The following is an 18864-nucleotide window of genomic DNA, read 5'->3' on the forward strand; positions in this document are numbered from 1 at the left end:
GACCTTAATCATAATTGTTGGTTATTATAATTAACCAATTAATGGCAATTGAACTAAATAAATACTCTTGGGTTTTATTTATGAAATTGAATTAATTAAGAGTTAATTTACAATTAACTAAAATTACTTAAAAACTAGTTAGGAAAGTATTTAAGGCCTAATTAAAAAAGAACAACTCTAACCCTAGCCTCTATACTGCAAATTTTGGCCAGCACGGTAGCCTCCTCTTGCTCGGTGTTCGTCAAAATCCTTTCTTGCTCGGATAACACCGATTTCATTCCGGTAGAGTTGGTGCACGAGACTTTTGGAACTTCAGGCATCTCTAGAAGAGATTAACCTGTAAGTTTTGATAACTCTTAGAAAAATGTTTTAAAGGTTTGATCCGTGGTAATCTAACACGGGCTATGGATTCTAGAAAATTTTAAATGGTATCATTCTCCCGCGCTTTGTTTATTTTCTATGATGAATTCCAAACAGTGGTATCAGAGCCAGGTTCGTTAGATTGGATGGATTGATCTTTTTGGGTTTTCAAACTTTAAGATTATTATATATGTTTGTGTTTGATTGATTTGTGTTTTCTATTTTGAAAAACGATAATTAAAACAAAATATATTTTATGTTTTTGGTTCCACGGTTTTCAGTGGCCGGACTGGCGGATGTCGGGGTCAGTGGCGGGGAAGTCCTGGATAGTTCGTGGCGCCGCTATTTGCGGCACCGGTATGGACAGGGGCTGTTCTGCTGGAACATCCCCTATCCCCATCGTAATTAGGGTTGTTCACAATAGCCCCACTGTTGCAACGACACCCACGGGTCGCAGCACCTGCCTATGGTGGCGGGACTGCTGACCTAGGCGGCTGTCCGCGATGGACGGTCGCTAGGTTGACGGGTCATGGGCCTGTTCGTATTTTCACGGGCCGGGTTTTTAATGTTTTTGTACTAAATTAAAAATATTTTGATATTCAAAATGTTTTACTTTTAATTAAATTCATAGGATTAAACTTATTTAGTTTAAATGATTTTAAATCAAAATGAATTGTGATTGACATGCATTTTATTTACTAAACTTATAATATATGGTTTTATTTTATGCTATGATAAATGACATGGTGTTAATTGTGAAATTAGTTCAATGGACCGTGGCACTGGACATTGAACGAGCTTTAATTTTAGAATTAATGATTATCCAAATTTTAGTGGGAGCAGAATTGATAATTCTGCATAATTGGGCCTTCACAGGCCTCGGTCATAAATTGGTAAAATTAAAATGGTTTCACCCTAAGTATCTCGGTTTATCTAAAATGCTCAAGTGTGTATGGATTTGCCATGATCATGCATTGTATTTATTTTGGCTAACCCTGTAGAAATGTATTTAATTAATAGAGTTCTATGGGCCCAAATATGAAGTATGGTTGTAATATAATTTCGATTTTAGAAAATATTGCATGTGTGCCATTCTTATTTTGTAATTAGATTAGACTTTTATTTCATGTAATTATATGTAATCAAAGCCCATGAAGGAAGCCCGGATGAGTCAAGGTCCATGGTGGAAGCCTAGAAGCAGACAGAAAAGCCCAATATGTTTTAGATCATTTTAATCTGTATTAGCTGGCCTATAGGATGTCTATTGTTTATTTACTTTTTGTAAGATATCCAATATAAGTAGGAATGTAATATGATCACCAGATCATTTTACGTCTTTGTATGTTAAATTGATCACCTAATTTAATCTAAAATTAAAATATTGAGTCGATTAAAAGTGTTATCATAATTGACAGCTCTTTCTCCCAAGTAATGTTGCGGTGTGCGTCATGCCCTAGCTGAGTACATTATAGTAATGAGTGGACTATCGAGTGTTAAGATACTTCGGTATGGTTAACACATGAATGAAGGTGTGACTCAACATAGGGTAGTCATTTAGCTTAGAGCTGGCCCCTAAGCGCATATGTGTTAAGTGCCAATACGCTCATCAAACCAAGAGTTCTCTAGGTAGGAGAATTGGGTAGTTTATCCTACCAAAACTTTCAATGGTTGGTTAGCGAGTCCTAGTTCGTCCAGTCATTGACCGGTTGTGGATCTCGGTATAAATAACCAAATCACATCACCAAAACGAATTAGTAACAGATTAATAATTTGAGCATTTGTCTAATCAAGACCTAAAATTCTAACTCTCTATTTTACATTTGTAGAATCAAATCAAAATTCACTAAATAAGATTAATGGTAACAACAAGTAATTCACTCAGACCACTCCTGGAGAAGGAGAAGCTACCGGGGACAAACTTCCTTGATTGGTATAGGAACATGCTCATTGTTCTTGGAAACGCTTCATTTCCATGAGCTCGTCCGACTGGTTGAGGTGCTACTAAGGAAGCTGTGGCTGAATATAACCATCACGTAAAGGACGATATAGAGGTATCATGTATAATGCTTGGTACCTTGGTCCCTAATATGCAAAAGCAGTTCATAGATCAACATGCTTATGATATGGTGGACTCTTTGAAGAAGATATTCCAGGATCAAGCACGTCAAGAACACTACTTGACAACCAAGGCATTGATCACTATGACAACGCATGCTGATACTTCTGTTAGCACACATGTGCTAAATATGAAGGGCTACATCGATAACTTATCGAGGTTGGGTGCACCATTCACTACTAAAACTTAGGTGGACATCATTCTGGGCTCACTCCCGAAGTCATACAACAACTTTATTTTGAACTACAATATGCAGGGTCAGAACAAATCTATTATGAAGTTGCATGTCATGCTAAAACAAGTTGAGCAGTCTATGAAGAGGACCCTAGAAGTGTTGCTGATCAGTAAGGGCAGTAGGGGCAAGAGGAGGTGGGAAGGCCAACTCTAAGTTTAAGTCTAAGGCCTAAAAGCCGAAGCCCAAGGCTAAGAAAAGAAGACTTTCAAGCCACATCTCAATGACCTTTGCCACGAGTGCATGGAGAAAGGGGACTGAAAAAGTGTGTGCCTAAAGTTCAGAGAGAAGCAGAAGAGCAAGACTGTCACCACGACTTCAAGTATTTATGTTATTGAAATTGACCTGGCTATTTAAAAATTCTTGGGTTTTAGACACAGGATGTGGATCTCAAATTTGTTCGAATGTGTAGTGGCTCAGAACTAGGAGGTTGTTGGGATCTAGCGAGGTAGATCTTCGAGTTGGCAATAACGTTCATTTAGAGGCATTGGAGATCGGAGACTACGATTTGGAGATGCCTAGTGGGCTCATTTTGGAGCTTAGAAATTGTTACTTTGTGCCTGCAATGCGCATGAAGATTATTTCAATTTCTACTTTGGACAATTTTGGATTTTCATTTAATATTGAACATGGAATTCTTTCTATTAAATGTGGCAATGTCGTGTATGGGAATGGAATTCTTGAGAACGGGCTTTATATCCCCAATCTAAAACGAGAAACTCAAATCTATAACATAAATGCTAAAAGGATCAAACAAAATGATTTGAATCCTACCTACGTTTTGCATTGTCGTCTTGGGCACATAAACCAGAAACACATAGCTAGGCTTCACCTAATAGAGTCATAGGGTCATTTGACTTACAATCTTATGACACATGTGAATCTTGTTTACATGGCAAGATGACAAAGGCACCTTTCAGCAAGACTGGTGAAAGAGCCACTGAGCTATTGGGGCTAATAACTTCAGACGTATGTGGACCAATGAGTTCAAGTGCTAGAATGGGCTTTCTTTATTTTGTTACCTTCACGGATGACTATAGCTGGTACAGTTATATCTATCTAATGAAGCACAAGTTTGAAACCCTCCACAGGTTTAAAGATTTTAAAAACGAAGTTGAAAACCAACTTGGCAAGAAGATAAAGACACTCCGGTCAAACACATGGGGTGAATATCTAAGTCAAGAGTTTGACATATTCTTGAGAGAGTGTCGGATAGTATCCCAATTCACTCCTCCCAGAACTCCCCAATGGAATGGAGTATTGTTGCCGTCTATTTTTACCGCATTTCTTAGTCGCGTTTTCATCCCTTTTTGTATATTTCCCTAGTGTTTTAGTGTTAATTTTATTAGATTTCTACTATAATTTACATTTTCACTCACTATCACATATTTTCACTTAATTTCATAAGTTTTTAGCACACTTCTTACACTTCCACACCCCACAAGTTGACAAGTTGCTTTAGTGAGCTATAGGACAAAAATAGGGACGTATTCCAAGCAAATTCAGCACAATTGGCCATTTGCATAGGTCTCGATGAGACCTCCATAGGTCTTGGCGAGACCTTGATGAAGAAAAAATGGAACTTAAAGTTCTAGTGAGTGGTCTCGGCGAGACCTCCCAAAATCTTGCGCAAAAAAGGTTGAAAAATGGAGCAAAAATAGGCCTACAAGCACATGTCTTGGTGAGTCATGCAATCTTCTACAGTTGCAAGTAGACAACTCCTCTTCTCAAAGCACACCCATACACTTCCTCAAATGGACTTCTCAAGGACATTTAATGCACAAGTCAATGTTTTTGGAGGCTACTAATCATCAATTTCAGAATATAATATAGATTTGAGCAATCTTTAGCCTATAAATAGACATGAGATGTATGAGGAAGAGGCATTCCATTGTAGCCAAGCTTTTGAACATTTGTCAATTGTCTTACTTTTAGCTTATTTCTGTAGTTTTTATTATTCTAAGTATCATTTCTAGCTTTAAAGTTCATTTCCCTTTTGTTTTGTAAGTTGAATTCGTAGTTTGAAGTAAAGTTTTTCCATCTTTGTTTTTCATCTTCCGCTTTCAATCTATTTCAATCAGTCTCAGTTCCTTTCTCCCTAAAGCTTGAACTCATCTTCCGCTTTTTCCCAACTAGGGATGAGGGGAATCTTTCTAATGTCTTGAGTTAAGCTAAAAGTTTATTAAGTAAACACCCTAAAAGAATTTGTGTTAAGGAACTAAGAACGTAAACTTTAATCTACGTTTCAGTTAGTTGCTTTATACTCGCCATAGTAACAAATGCTTAACAAAAATACTACATTCACAGACTCGATAGCAAATCGATGTGGTTTCTAGCACTATATTGCTAGGATTTCTCATTGAGCTTAAAGCTTTCTTGTCATGTTTATATAACGATTGGCCTGGTTAGGTAAATAGGAGTGAAGAATAAGAACGAGGTGAACCAAGGTCTTGGCATCGAGTTTCATTTAGAAATTACCATCTTTAAATCACGTATTCTTCTATGGTGTTTTATCTTTATAGACTTCATTTAACTCAAACTTAGGAAGTGAACCCGAACCCCTAGTGTTTTACCAAATACTTGTAATAACAATAGTTTTTTTTCGTTGCAAATCACAACCAAATCATCCTAAATCAATCTAGACTTCTGAAATCTGTTAGATAACTAATGCTTGTACGGAATCTATGTGTGATCGATCTTTGTATGAAAGTACATTGTATTACTTAATACAATAGGGTGCACTTGCTCTAGAAGCACACATACCTTTTATGCGCATCAAGTTTTTGGCATCGTTCCCGGGGATTTATTAGGCGCCGGTTCCATCACGATGTGGGATGATTTAGAAAAGAATTTTCTTGCTAAATAATTCCCTCCTCTCCAAGACAACCATGAACAAGAATGAATCAACATTTTCCATCAGAAGGAAAGAGAAAGCTTGTATGATGCGTGAGAATGCTACCACCGTCTATTCAAGAAGTGCTTGTATAATGGTTTCGAGAAGTGGGAATAGGTAAACATCTTTTATAGTGGTTTATCTTCAAATAATTGTGTCACCATTGATGCAGCTGCAGGAGGGAGTCTATTCCAAAAAAGTCTGGATGATGTGTATGCACTCATCCAAGAATTAGCCAAGAGTAGTTCCCATTGGCCAACTGATTTTCAGAGGTAAAGGCAGATATGTATGTATGTGATACACCGCCCCCAAGTCATCACCTAATCTCGATGAATTGAATAAGAAAATGGATCTGTTGATAGCCAATTTGAGCATGGATAGCCAACCCGAAAGTCAACTCATGGGTGAGACGATAAATTTTATCGATAATTCTTATCAGCAAAATAATCCATACTCAAATTCCTACAGCAATGGGTGGAGGAATCACCCAAACTTTTCATGGAGCAATAACCAAAACATTTTAAACCCATATGCTCCTAATCACTCTAGACCTCCACACGGGTTTAACCCACAAGAGAAAAAAGAACATGATCCCCTCGACACCATTGTAAAAACTATTGGTAGGATTGAGAATATGCTAAATGGATTAGAGGAGTGGCGTCGACATTAAGACACATTCATTAGGGGTTTAGAAACAAACATAAATCAAGTTGCAAAAACCTCAACCGAACGCCCTAGAGGATCCTTACCCAGTGACACCGAGACTAACCTTTGGGAACTTGTCAAAGCCATTACACTCCGGAATGGTAAGGAAATAGCCCAGCCATCCACCTCTAAAGATAAAGGTATAATGCAACTCGACGTAAGCACATCTGATTCTCCATCTAAACTTTTTACAAATCCCTGTGTCCATCCATATAAAGCGAGAATTCCTTTTTCGCAAAGGCTTAACAAGGAGAAACAAGAAAAAAAATTGTAAGTTCTTAGATATCTTTAAAAAACTGCACATTAACATTCCGTTCGCGGAAGCATTAGAAAGTATGCCCGTATATGCCAAATTCTTAAAAGACATTCTATCTAAGAAAAGTAAAGTGGAAGAAAATGAGACTGTAAAATTAACCGAAGACTGTTCGGCCATTCTTTTGAGAAAATTACCAAAAAAGTTAAAGTGCTACTAAATGGTGGGCCATTCTATTGAGAAAATTACCAATGAGAGAATATCATTGGACTGGGCATCATTTTGGATTCAAGTACATAATTTGCCTACAAGAGCCATGCCATAAATGGTGGGGACCCAAATTGGCAACTTCATTGGGCAATTCTTGGAATATGATGTTAGTAACAACTCAGGACTTCGATGTTTGTTTATGAGGATTAGAGTTCGGGTGGATGTGTGTAAACCACTAAAACATTTTAAGAAGATTAAGAAGGGGCAAGCTGAATGGTCTCATATCAAATTTAAATATGAAATACTAGAAAGCTTTTGTTATGTATACGGTACTCTGGGTCATACGAGCGCTTTTGTGAGGTGTTATTTCATATCCCTATTGGTAGTGTGAAGCATGAGTGGTTAAAGGCACTGATGCATCATCATGGGGACCAGATGGTCTCGAGATATCTCCGGGAACTAGAGAGTGAGGCTGGAGCTTCTAACGATCCTAAATTTGTAGGGAAGGGTCAGTCAAGGTGTCAGGTAAGTAACCAACACAAGGGCACATATGGTTGTATTGGGTTGGATGAGATCGGGATGAGGGGTAACTCATTGTGACATATAGTACACAATAAAAAGGTTCAGTTAGGGGGACATGTGCTTTCTGTCACAGGTATGTTATAGGGACGAGGAAATGGGGCAGATGGTGGATGTTGGAGTCGAGATCTAGAAGGATTGTAAAAGAAGGGGGGCAGCGTTATCTAGTCCTACCGGGACTAATCCGATTTTGGAGCAAGTCGTATTCAGCTATCAGAATAAGCCTTGCACTACAAGTTACAATGTTGAAGCTGGTATTTCTACTAAAAAAAATGGATTTTACAACTTCTGATGACACAAAATTAGCGAGACCCACAGGCTAGGTCTGCCAAGAGGAATGAACTGCATTAGTTGGAACTGTCGTGGTCTGGGAAACCACCAGATGGTTCGATTATTATCTAATATTGTTACTTCCCACAGGCCTTGTTTTATTTTTTTGTTGAAACATTGGCTGAAGATAGTCGAATTATTTATATTCATTACAAGCTGGAACACTAAGGGAGTTTCGATGTTAGTCGGCAGGGTAGAAGTGGTGGTTTAGCAGTGATTTGGAATAGTGAAGTTAATATTACCATTTCAGGTTATTCGAGTCATCACATTGATATGGTAATTCATGATAGGGAAACTGGTGACCAGAGGTTTGTCGGTTTCTATGGCTTCTGATGCACGTTTTACGTATACATGCATGTGAAGGCAAGTGTACCTTAATCGTGTATCAAGTAATAAAGTGAAAGTAGAGTATCGCTCTCACGAGGATGGTGGTTATAAGCATTAATCTTTTTGCTTGCTATCTATTATTTAAACATTCGAAAGGTAGAGTTTGTTGGACAACCAAGTTAAGACTTAAGCAAAAAATGAAATGAAAATTGTACAAAATAGGTGAGATATTAATTATATTGAAAGAAACTAAGGCTTCTAGCTTCACTTAACCTCTTTGCTTGGAAATAACGCTTAACTCCTTTTAAGTCATTTTATCCTTTTTAAGATGCCGATTTTTCTTATTAACTAATAGATTCTCGAGACTGGCTCTAAACTCTCGATTAATTACTTTACATTGGTCCGGCTAAAGTAATTAATCTATAGAAGCATTACGTTTTACTAATATAAACCTTTTAAACCTACTTTACCTTGGTCCGGCTAAAGTGATTACTTAATATTCAAGAAAAACCGCTTGAGTAATTAGTTCTAAACTTTCGATTAATTATTTTACCTTGGTCCGACTCATGAGCATCTGATATTGGAGAAGGGACAGTGTCCAACGATCTCCTCCTGCCTATCATCCACGCGGTTTTAGCTGGGGGAGAGCAGGAGCATCTGATATTCCAGCTTGCCCCTTGATGTAAAGATGGAATGGAACAAGGTACTGGGGTGCAAGCAATGGCCTTGCTGGAATCTTGCAAGTTCTACTTCACTTCCCTCTCTCAGATCACGATGCAGACGATGTTAAGGCAACATTAAGGTACATGATGAGCAACAGGTTCCCACATAGTGGAAACTATCCGTCGAGTGAAGGAAATCAAAGGGACAAATTGGTGCAGTGGTCTCATGGTGCAACTGGCATCTCCATCACCCTTTGCAAGGCTTCAGAAGTAAGTAACTGAACATACTATTTGATCATATTTGATTGATTCATCTTTGATTTTGCGTTGAATGAGAACTCTATGATGGTTGTGCATGTGTTTAGAAATGATAGGGAATTTCAGGATGCGACAATAGAAGCAGTGGAAGTGGTATGGAAGAGTGGAATAGTGAAGAAAGCTGGGCTTGGAGACGGTGTATCTGGAAATGCATATGCATTCCTTTCACTATATAGACTGATAGGAGAGAGTGTATATGAAGAAAGAGTGATGCTTCTTGGATATATAGCAAAATTAAGGTCAAGTATAAACCTATCGCAACAAGTAATAAAGTGTGCAAGCACAGGTCGAACCCACAGGGAGACAGGATTGCAGAGCCACTAAGTCTAATCAAACGTCCAAATGTCAAGACAAATAGAACTGGGATGGAATTGGCATTAACTAAATATGCAATTGATTATAAAGAACTGAAAATTAAACAAGGGATAACAATTGGTGAGATTAATGGATGAGAAATCTGGGATTTCGGATCCTTTGGTTGAATCATATATCTAGGTTAAGAGTTAAGGGTTGTTTAATCATGTCGGAATATAACGGCAACCATTCTAGAGTAGGTATGAATGTGATTAGTATTCTAAAACCCCTATTCACATATGTTCAAATAATAGCTTGGTTAGGCAATATGTTCTGCAACATGTAAAGCATTACTAAGTCCCGTTTGGTTGAACTCTAAGCCGTAGCCCGAGTAAGAACCGCACTCCTAGTGTCCTAGCGAGGTCTGATTGTATGGGTTCGGAATAGACTCTCTCCTCTCGGTCTCGAGTCTATCTAAAATTCTATTTCCTCTCGGATCAAGACATTAAGTACAGACAATCAGATTACAGTTGACAATCAAATCACAATCCTAACTCTAAACCCAAATATATTCATTCACACCAAATTCACCTCCATCCCAGATCGGATGGAAATTAGCTCATAGATATGCAAATCAACACAATCATAATGAAAAAGATGAAATCCATAAATGTATTGAAATTCAATAGAAGAGTACAAAGGAGATAAAACTAGACTGTCACTCTAGTGATCGTCGATGAGTCCTCGGCTGAAAGTCGCCAGAAATGGAATAAGAACAATCGAAAATCCCAAATGCAAAGATTGAGCAAAAGCCTAGCTTCTAAAATTAGGTTCTGATACAAAAAATGGTTGCTCAATTGTTCTAAAGAAAGAAGATAATCCAGAAAGGGATAACCTAATTCCCTTTTATAGTCACACCAAAAGCTAAAAGGGCAAAAAGGTAAATTACAGGAAAATAACTGGACATTTCCAGGTCTTCATAGGGCCAAATTAACAAAAAGAGCCGGATTTGCGCTTTGCTTCGCGTTCTGTCTCGCCGAGATAGTGGTTGTCTCGGCGAGACAGTGGCTGTCTCGGCGAGACAGCATGTGGCCGGCTCTGCTTCAGCTCCTTTTTCTCTTGGTTGATGCCTGATTGCTTCCTAGAGCTCCGAGGAGGTCCAGAAGATTCCTGAAAAACACTAATCATGCCATAAGGTAAAGGAAACACAAAACTGACCTAAAACACGAAAACAATAAACAAACACAGTTGAAAATAGCTAAGAATAGTGACTGAAATGTAAATAAACACCTATGAAATATGGAAATATCAAAGAGCAAAGGCATTTGGTAGCTTTTTGTATCACAATGCAAGTAAACTTGTGAATGGAGCAGATAATGCATACTCTCTATTTCAAGGACTTGCTGGTTTTGCATGCCTCTAGTTTGATCTTCTTACACCTGGGAGGTCCAAGTTTCCAGGATATGAACTTTAGCCTACAAGAATTTTATTTTTAAAGTAGAATAGTGTAAGATTTTAGCTAATTAACTATGTGAACATTAATCTTAGACTGCATATATCTGTTTTTTCTATCTTGTATATGTAACAGCCTACTCATCTGAGGCTTGCACCAATCCAAGGTTTTTCTCTATCTACAAACTTTCTTGGATTTCTCTTATTTTTGTTAAAAATTTGGGCGGGCACCCATTATGCATCAGGTTCATTTTAGAATTTAGGTTTGGTTATTCTATGGAAAGTGAACAAGTTAGGTACAACTAATTTCTCCATCCCCTTCTATGTTCTTAGCTTTTCTAAAAAAGGCAAATTCTAATTTCTCTACAGAGGTATCTGAATTTTGAATCAACTTGAGTAGACTCGTGATTTATATTAGGGTGCAGTTGATTGTCAAATTGATTATGATTTTCTTTCTGGTTTTGCAGTGTATTTGGAGGGCAACTTGTTCTTCTTCTTCCTTCAAGAGTGGTGTAGTTGCAGGTCCTCTTCAGCTGTGGTCGTTGAGCAATATCACGAGTGAGTGGGAAAGGGGTGAAATGCTGCATGAATCAAGGAAAGTACTTTATAAGGGTCCTTATATGATTATTGATCTAGGATTGTAATTTTGGAATATTTTTTCTTGCTAGCTTGATTGTCCTATCTTTTTGCTACATTAGGATTATGATTTTAGAATAGTTCATACCACTTTCAAAACTCTAGCCCTTAAAGCTCAAAAACTAGAACATTAAAGTAATTTTGGATATATTGTGTGATTATTTTGGATATATTATCTTATTAGTTTGATGACTTGATTAGTATTTTTTATTATTTTGGTGTATGGGATATTATTTATTAGTTTTAAAATTATTTAAAAATTATATAAATTTGATGATTTATTATTGTCAATGACAATATTACAAACGACTTTCATATTATTGAATTTAGAAACCACATACAAACAATTTCCCGACAACACATGTTAGCAACGACATAGCAACACCTGAATTACCGATGACTTACAAACGATACATATATTTCTAAATTAGCGCCAAATATTATTTACCGACTGTCCACCGACGATAAAGTTGTCCCTATTTTTCGCGCCAATTAATTTGGTGCCAAATTCACGTGAAGATTATCGACGGTATGCCGACGACATATATATTAGCAACGACTTAACGACGACATACGTCGTGTCCAATAACGACACCAGTTAATTCTTCTGGTTGGTCACTTACAACTTACTAATGACAATGTCGTCGCTAATGCAAACGACAATGATTTTGTCGTCGGTAACCATTTTCCCAACAAGCAATCTGACTACGACATGAGTTTCATTTGTATGTCGTCGGTAACCGATATTACCTACGAAAATCTTGTTATTACCGACGACATTACGTCGTATGTAAACTGTTTTTTCTTGTAGTGTCCAAAGTTTCTACAAGTTGAGTCCAATTCTGCTCCTTTTAATCATTTGAGTCCTGTGGAGATAAATCATACCAAAACAAGCAATAATACCCAAAATAACACTAAACTAATTAAATAACCTAGCACTAAAATGGACATTTGAACGTTGAATTGGACACTTATCAGCTATATATACCCCCTTATATGAGAATTTCGTCCAACCCTACTAGACCAAGAGTTGGAATTTCGGCCACCCCTAGTTGAGGAAGAAATTCACTCCGCTCATTTCATCCGATTAATTTCTACCTCTTTCTGTTCTCTTTGATCTTGTGTTGATTTGTTAGAAACAATCTTTATTGATTGTTATCTTTTGGTTGAGAATCTAATTCGTTTGATCTTCTGTTTTGTTTGTGCTCGTGAAACTCGGAGCAAGAGTTGTGGGCACTTCGCTAGCAACTGTAGATAGAACGACATTCAAGGTATTCATTCTATCCTTCTTTATATGAAATAACGATTAATGGATCTTGGTTAAAGGAAATAGGTAAAAAAATTTACATTTCTGCTGCCCTGTGTTTGCCTATTTTCCTTCAATTCCATCACCATTTGTTAGGCATTTTCAAATGATAGTGTACTATATGTAGTTCAAAATTATGTTCTTTTATACATATAATATCTCCTTTTCTAAATTATGTTCTTTTATACATATAATATGTCCTTTTATAATATGTTCCTTTATGTATAGAAATTGACATAAAGGCAACATGATACATACTTTGTCGTATTCAGTCCATAATGCGACAAAATGCGACCAGGTGCGACCAAATGCGACAAGGTTTTCAAATAGGATTCTCTCTGGGTCACATTCAGTCCAAAATGCGACAACATGCGACAATGTAGTAGTGTATGATTCTCTCTGAGTCGCATTTAGTCTATAATGTGACAAAATGCGACCAGGTGCGACCAAATGCGACAAGGTAGTATGTAGGATTCTCTCTGAGTCGCAAAATGCGACATAATGCGACAACATGCGACAGCACATGAAAAATAAGGCACTAAATCATAAGGTATTACATTCATAAGGCACTAAATCATAAAGTATTAAAATCATAAGGCATTAGAAGCATAAAGTATTAAACTCATAATAAGGCATTAGAATCATAAAGTATTAAAATCACAAGTTTGAACAAGCTCAATGTTGAGAAGTATTAGAACAACTTGCATAAACAATTCAATCATAAATGCTTTGAGGTAGTAGTGTTAGAACAACTCGCGGAACTTGATAATACACTAGGAAGCCGTGTGGTATTTGGGAGCATGATGGGACAATTCAAGCAATTATGATTAGTGTTCCCGCATCTACTACACCGTGTGCGAATTGTATCTTCACCCACGGAAGGCCTTCTTTTCTGACCTTCCGGCCGACCAGTAGACCGCCCATCCTTTTTAAAAGGTAGCACTTTCACATGATTCTCGTTCACTGTCCATTCCGACTGGTGACCAAGTGGATATATCGACTCAGCCCATGCCAACTTAAGCGGCTCGTTGGTATAGTAACGGTGCACCCACCGATATGCATTCTCCATTCTTGCTTTAGAAGCAACTTTGCATACGTGTTTACATGGAAATTGGGCTAGTTGCCATTTTCTGCATGTACATGTTCCTGCATTTAAATCAACAAGCCCCCCATTTGCCCAATCACCAATCTGAAAGGTGTGATGATCGACAGGAAAATACGAACAACGTATTGCTTTATGTACTCGCTTTTTCATCTTATCTTCCGCCCACTTGGTCAAATGCCCTTCACGTTCTTCTGCAAAAAAAAAACATCTTAGAAATGGGTAAGTATTATAAAAAAATAAAATAAAAGAAATGTTTATAATCTGATTATGTATGTCTCTCGTAAAACCATTTCTGGAGATTGGTTCGTATAACCAACATTGTGATTGGTAGACGTCTAGCCTCCACCATCAACGAGTTGAATGATTCTGCTATATTCGTGGTGATAATGTTATACCGACGACCATAAAAGAAGGCACGTGACCATTTCTCTTTTCCAGCTTGCACTAAATAGTCGGTAGCACCAGAATGTAGTGCACGAAGTGTCGCAAACTTTTCCTCAAAATCAGATACCTTATAGGATTTTGCACTTTTCCAAAATACCTCATCTATCTTCCGAATTCCTCAAATTTGGCCTTCACATTTTATTGCAGATGACGAGCGCAAGCCCCATGTACGACATTTGGAAATACCAAATTAATTGTATGTATAATGCTCTGATTTCGGTCTGATATAATCGCTAGATCTTCAACATCGTGCATACACTCTTTTAATTTAGTCATAAACCAAAGCCATGATTCATTACTTTCTTTTGGGCCAACTCCAAATGCAACAGGATAAATCTGATTATTCCCATCAAGGGCAACTGCAATGTATAATATGTCGGGATATTTACCTTTTAGAAAAGTTCCATCGACGGCTAAGACAGGTCGAATATGTTGTTTAAAACCTCTCAATGAAGCACCCATAGCCATAAAGAAGAATCTAAAGTGATTATCATCATCGGTTTTGATGTGTGGCACCGTTCCCGGGTTAGTTTTCTTCAACATGTCACAGTAGTTCGGTAACAACATAAACGATTCCTCTGGTGAACCACCCTAAGCTTCCAATTCCTAGTTTCTTGCTCTCCAAATTTGCATGTAAGATAGATTAACTAAAAAATCTCGTTCAAAATCGAAAACAATATCCTTTTGTCGATGCACTCAATTTTCCAAATCAAACCTATCTCTTAGTAGTATCCCTGCAACACATTTCCCCACTTGCCTATGATGCAGACATATCTAATCTCTCCCACAAGTGTGTAGGTCCATACCATCCATTCTTGCAAGCCTGGACATATCGGAACCTGGAATGACAATCCCTTTAGCCCTCCAGCTACATTTGTCAACATTTTTACATTTCACTTCAAACATAGACTTGTTTGATTTGTAAACCTTCCATTCGAACGAATTTTCTATTGCATATTTTCCAAGTGAATCTTGCAATTCTACTTTGTTTGAAAATATATCATTCACCCTTAAAGTAGACCCTCAGTTTGATTGCTTTGATGCAATCAGATTCACCGGCGCGGCACATACCTTTGGAAGCCATCAAAATGGACCGGTCATCCTTTTCCTTCTAGGTTCATCACCACTCTTATATATGATACTTTATTTGGACCGTATGTTGCCTACATGGACATTTGGAGATCACGAGGTTGATTCAACGTGAATGGCACTATAAACTTTTTCTTTTAACTTTTGCAAGTCAATTTCTGTTGACAGCACCAACAACTTCGATTTACCACCAACGTATGTCATCACATCTCCCACTGTGCTCCATTGTCCGTTCCAAGACAAAAAAAAAAGCATACACTTCTCTTTGATTGACATGCTTCTACATTTAGGAAATGAACACATGATCAAAACAAGACAAAAGCAATTCATCTGAAAATGCGACACAAATGCGATAAGGAATCATAAATGCGACACCAAATGCGACACGTTATCATTCAATGTGATGCCAAGTGCGATAGTAAATGCGACATGCGACGTAAATGCGACAAGAGCCATGTTGTCGCATTTACAATAACAAAATGCGACCTATCGAGCGAACATGGCGATAACGAATAATTTCAAGATTAAGCAACATTCAGTTCATCAACTGTGTATTTCGAGTAATGTGTATGAAAAATGAAGAAATTGTACTTACATGAACTTGAATGATGTATGGATGTGCTTAGATTTTGAGTTGGGTTGGTGAATTTTGATGTGTGAATTTGAAAATAAATGAAAGGGAAATAGAACCAATGGTAGTTTTGTCCAAAATGCTTAAAAGTGTCTAATTAGGTGAAATGGAAGTAAAATGAGTTAGATATGTAAATGGTATCTCTCACTTGGACTAGATAAAAGTGTTAAAGGATGGAATGATTTAGGTTGTTAATGAGTGTAAAAAATGAAAGGAAAGGAATTAAAAAAAAAAAAGACAATAAATGTGACCGTTGAGATAGATAGAGTTTAGTGTGTTTTGTTTGTATGTTTGGAAAGAAAAGGGGTCCCACTGAATATTTACACACAGATAGAGAGAGATAGAGAGAGCTGCAAAAGCCTCGACAAAGTTGCCTGCCTTGGGTTTGGTCTTAGAGTTACTGTACTCTCTTTATTCGCATCACATAAAACACTGTGTAAATCATGATATCTTGACCGTCCATTCTCTTTCTCACACCTATATTTCTTGCATCTTTGTTTCCTCTCTTTCTCTCTATCTCTCTCTCTCTAGATTGTTTGAAAGAATGATGCTGTTGAAGAGTGAATCTGTGTTTATACTCTTCTTCTTCATGCTTTTTGCTGTTTCTGTTCTTATAGCTGCTGATGAAGGTAACGATTTCTTTTTCTTTTGTTTGTGTATTTGCAGATATCATATGGAAAGTTTAGGACTTTGGTTTTGTAATTACATATTCTGAGTGCATGTGCTTTTGTTTGGGATATCATATCATATCAGAGTGAAGTGTCTGCAAAAAAATCTAAAATGAAATGGGTATTCAAAAAGGAGGGGTAGCTTAATAAAGCTTGTTGTTGTTAGTACTAGTACTATAAATTCAGTATGTATGTACTAATCAAATTGAAAATAAAGTTTGTTGTTGAGTACAGCTGGTTTCTACATTATTAAAACCTTGGAGGAGTATGGGTTTCTGCAAATGGTCAAAGAATTAGATAATTTATTGGACCTGACCTGAACCAATACCAAAGGCTTTCTTTGATTAGGATCTTACTCAAGATTTCTTTTTCTTTTAGACTTGGACCATTTTCATTTGTTCCTTTATGTTAGATCATTTGTTCCTTTATACATTTTTCTAATGCCAGGTATGAATCACAGAAATCAAGTCATAAATTTTGACAATGACAATGATCAAAGATGTGTGTGTGTGTGTTTGCAGAACCATTCATTGGTGTTAATATCGGAACAGACCTGTCTGACATGCCCCATCCTACTCAAGTAGTAGCCCTTCTGAAAGCCCAGCAGATCAGGCACGTCCGGCTATACAATGCGGACCGTGGCATGCTAGTTGCGCTTGCTAATTCGGGCATCCAGGTGATGGTCTCTGTCCCCAATGAACAACTACTTGGTATTGGTCAGTCCAATGCTACTGCCGCTAACTGGGTCTCCCGCAATGTAGTAGCTCATTATCCAGCCACCAATATCACTTCCATTTCAGTAGGTTCTGAAATTCTCACTGCCCTTCCCAATGCTGCTCCTGTACTTGTTAATGCTATCAAGTTCATTCACTCTGCCCTTGTGGCATCCAATCTGGATCGTCAAATCAAGGTTTCAACTGCCCTTCCTTCCTCTATCATCCTTGACTCTTTCCCACCTTCACAAGCCTTTTTTAACCGCTCTTTAGACCCTGTCTTGGTTCCCATTCTCAATTTCTTACAGTCCACTGCTTCCTACTTCATGCTCAATGTATACCCTTACTATGATTATATGCAATCCAACGGCGTTATCCCCTTAGATTACGCACTTATCAAGCCTCTTCCTCCCACTAAAGAAGCTGTTGATGCTAATACCCTTGTCCATTATTCCAATGTCTTTGATGCTATGGTTGATGCTGCCTACTTTGCTATGGCTTTCCTAAATTTCACCAACATCCCTGTTATGGTCACTGAATCTGGATGGCCCTCCAAAGGTGATCCTAACGAGCCTGATGCCACTATAGATAATGCCAATACTTATAATAGTAATTTGATCAAGCATGTTTTGAACAAAACCGGAACACCAAAGCATCCTGGAATTTCAGTCAGCACTTATATCTACGAGCTCTATAATGAGGATATGAAACCAGGAACCACCTCAGAGAAGAACTGGGGACTATTTAATGCAAATGGTGAACCTGTTTACATATTGCACTTGACCGGATCAGGATTGGTGTTGGCAAATGACACCACAAACCAAACTTTCTGTACTGCAAAGGATGGTGCTGATCCCAAAATGCTTCAGGCAGCACTGGATTGGGCATGTGGTCCTGGCAAGGTGGATTGCGCGGCTTTGACGCAAGGAGAATCCTGTTATGAACCGGACAATGTAATTGCACATGCCACATATGCTTTTGATACATACTATCATCAGATGGGGAAGGGTCCAGGAACTTGTGACTTCAATGGTGTGGCTACTATAAGTACTACAAACCCAAGTAAGTTGAGTTCCAACTGTTTATTGATCTTTTATGATGTGCTAAAGTAACCAATTTGATTTGTTTCGATTAAACAACGGTGCAGGTCATGGGAGCTGTATATATGCAGGAAGGTAAACATTCATCTATCTATCTATGTTTGTTATTTCATATATATATATATATATATATATAAAGAAAGTTGTTGTTGTTGTTGTTGCAGTTCTGGGAAAATAAATGGCACCCTTGTGAACATTACAGCTCCATCCATGAATTCTACAAGCTCGGATTCTCCAGCTGGAAATATTTATAGAGGGAACTTGAAGAGCTTGACAATAATAATAATAGTAAGAATAGTTGTGTGGCTGTTGGTGGTGTTGTAAAGGGATAGTCCTTGTTTTAGTAGTAGGTTAGTGATGATCAATTTTGTACAAAAGAAGCTGGAACTCTGTTTTGCTTCCATCAACTGAATTCTATTATTCTTTTCAGCTTTTGTTCCA

General features: G+C 37.6%; 1 protein-coding gene across 1 annotated transcript; it reads left to right on the top strand.

Moving 5' to 3' along the window:
• The first annotated feature begins 16308 nt into the window (after window positions 1-16308).
• LOC136202380 (glucan endo-1,3-beta-glucosidase 2) lies at window positions 16309-18864 on the top strand. Its single transcript, XM_065992957.1, has 4 exons — window positions 16309-16571; window positions 17132-18385; window positions 18471-18498; window positions 18588-18864. The coding sequence occupies exons 1-4, from the start codon at window positions 16487-16489 to the stop codon at window positions 18745-18747; spliced, it is 1527 nt and encodes a 508-aa protein (XP_065849029.1). The 5' UTR covers window positions 16309-16486; the 3' UTR covers window positions 18748-18864.

Source organism: Euphorbia lathyris, chromosome 1 (genome assembly GCF_963576675.1).
Source record: "Euphorbia lathyris chromosome 1, ddEupLath1.1, whole genome shotgun sequence".
Taxonomy (NCBI): Eukaryota; Viridiplantae; Streptophyta; class Magnoliopsida; order Malpighiales; family Euphorbiaceae; genus Euphorbia; species Euphorbia lathyris.

Excerpts from the sequence above, each read along its gene's own strand:
- LOC136202380 (XM_065992957.1), top strand. The coding sequence starts at position 16,487 with ATGATGCTGTTGAAGAGTGAATCTGTGTTTATACTCTTCTTCTTCATG. Across the intron at positions 18,386-18,470 it reads TATAAGTACTACAAACCCAA|GTCATGGGAGCTGTATATAT; the intron begins GTAAGTTGAGTT and ends ACAACGGTGCAG. Across the intron at positions 18,499-18,587 it reads AGCTGTATATATGCAGGAAG|TTCTGGGAAAATAAATGGCA; the intron begins GTAAACATTCAT and ends TTGTTGTTGCAG.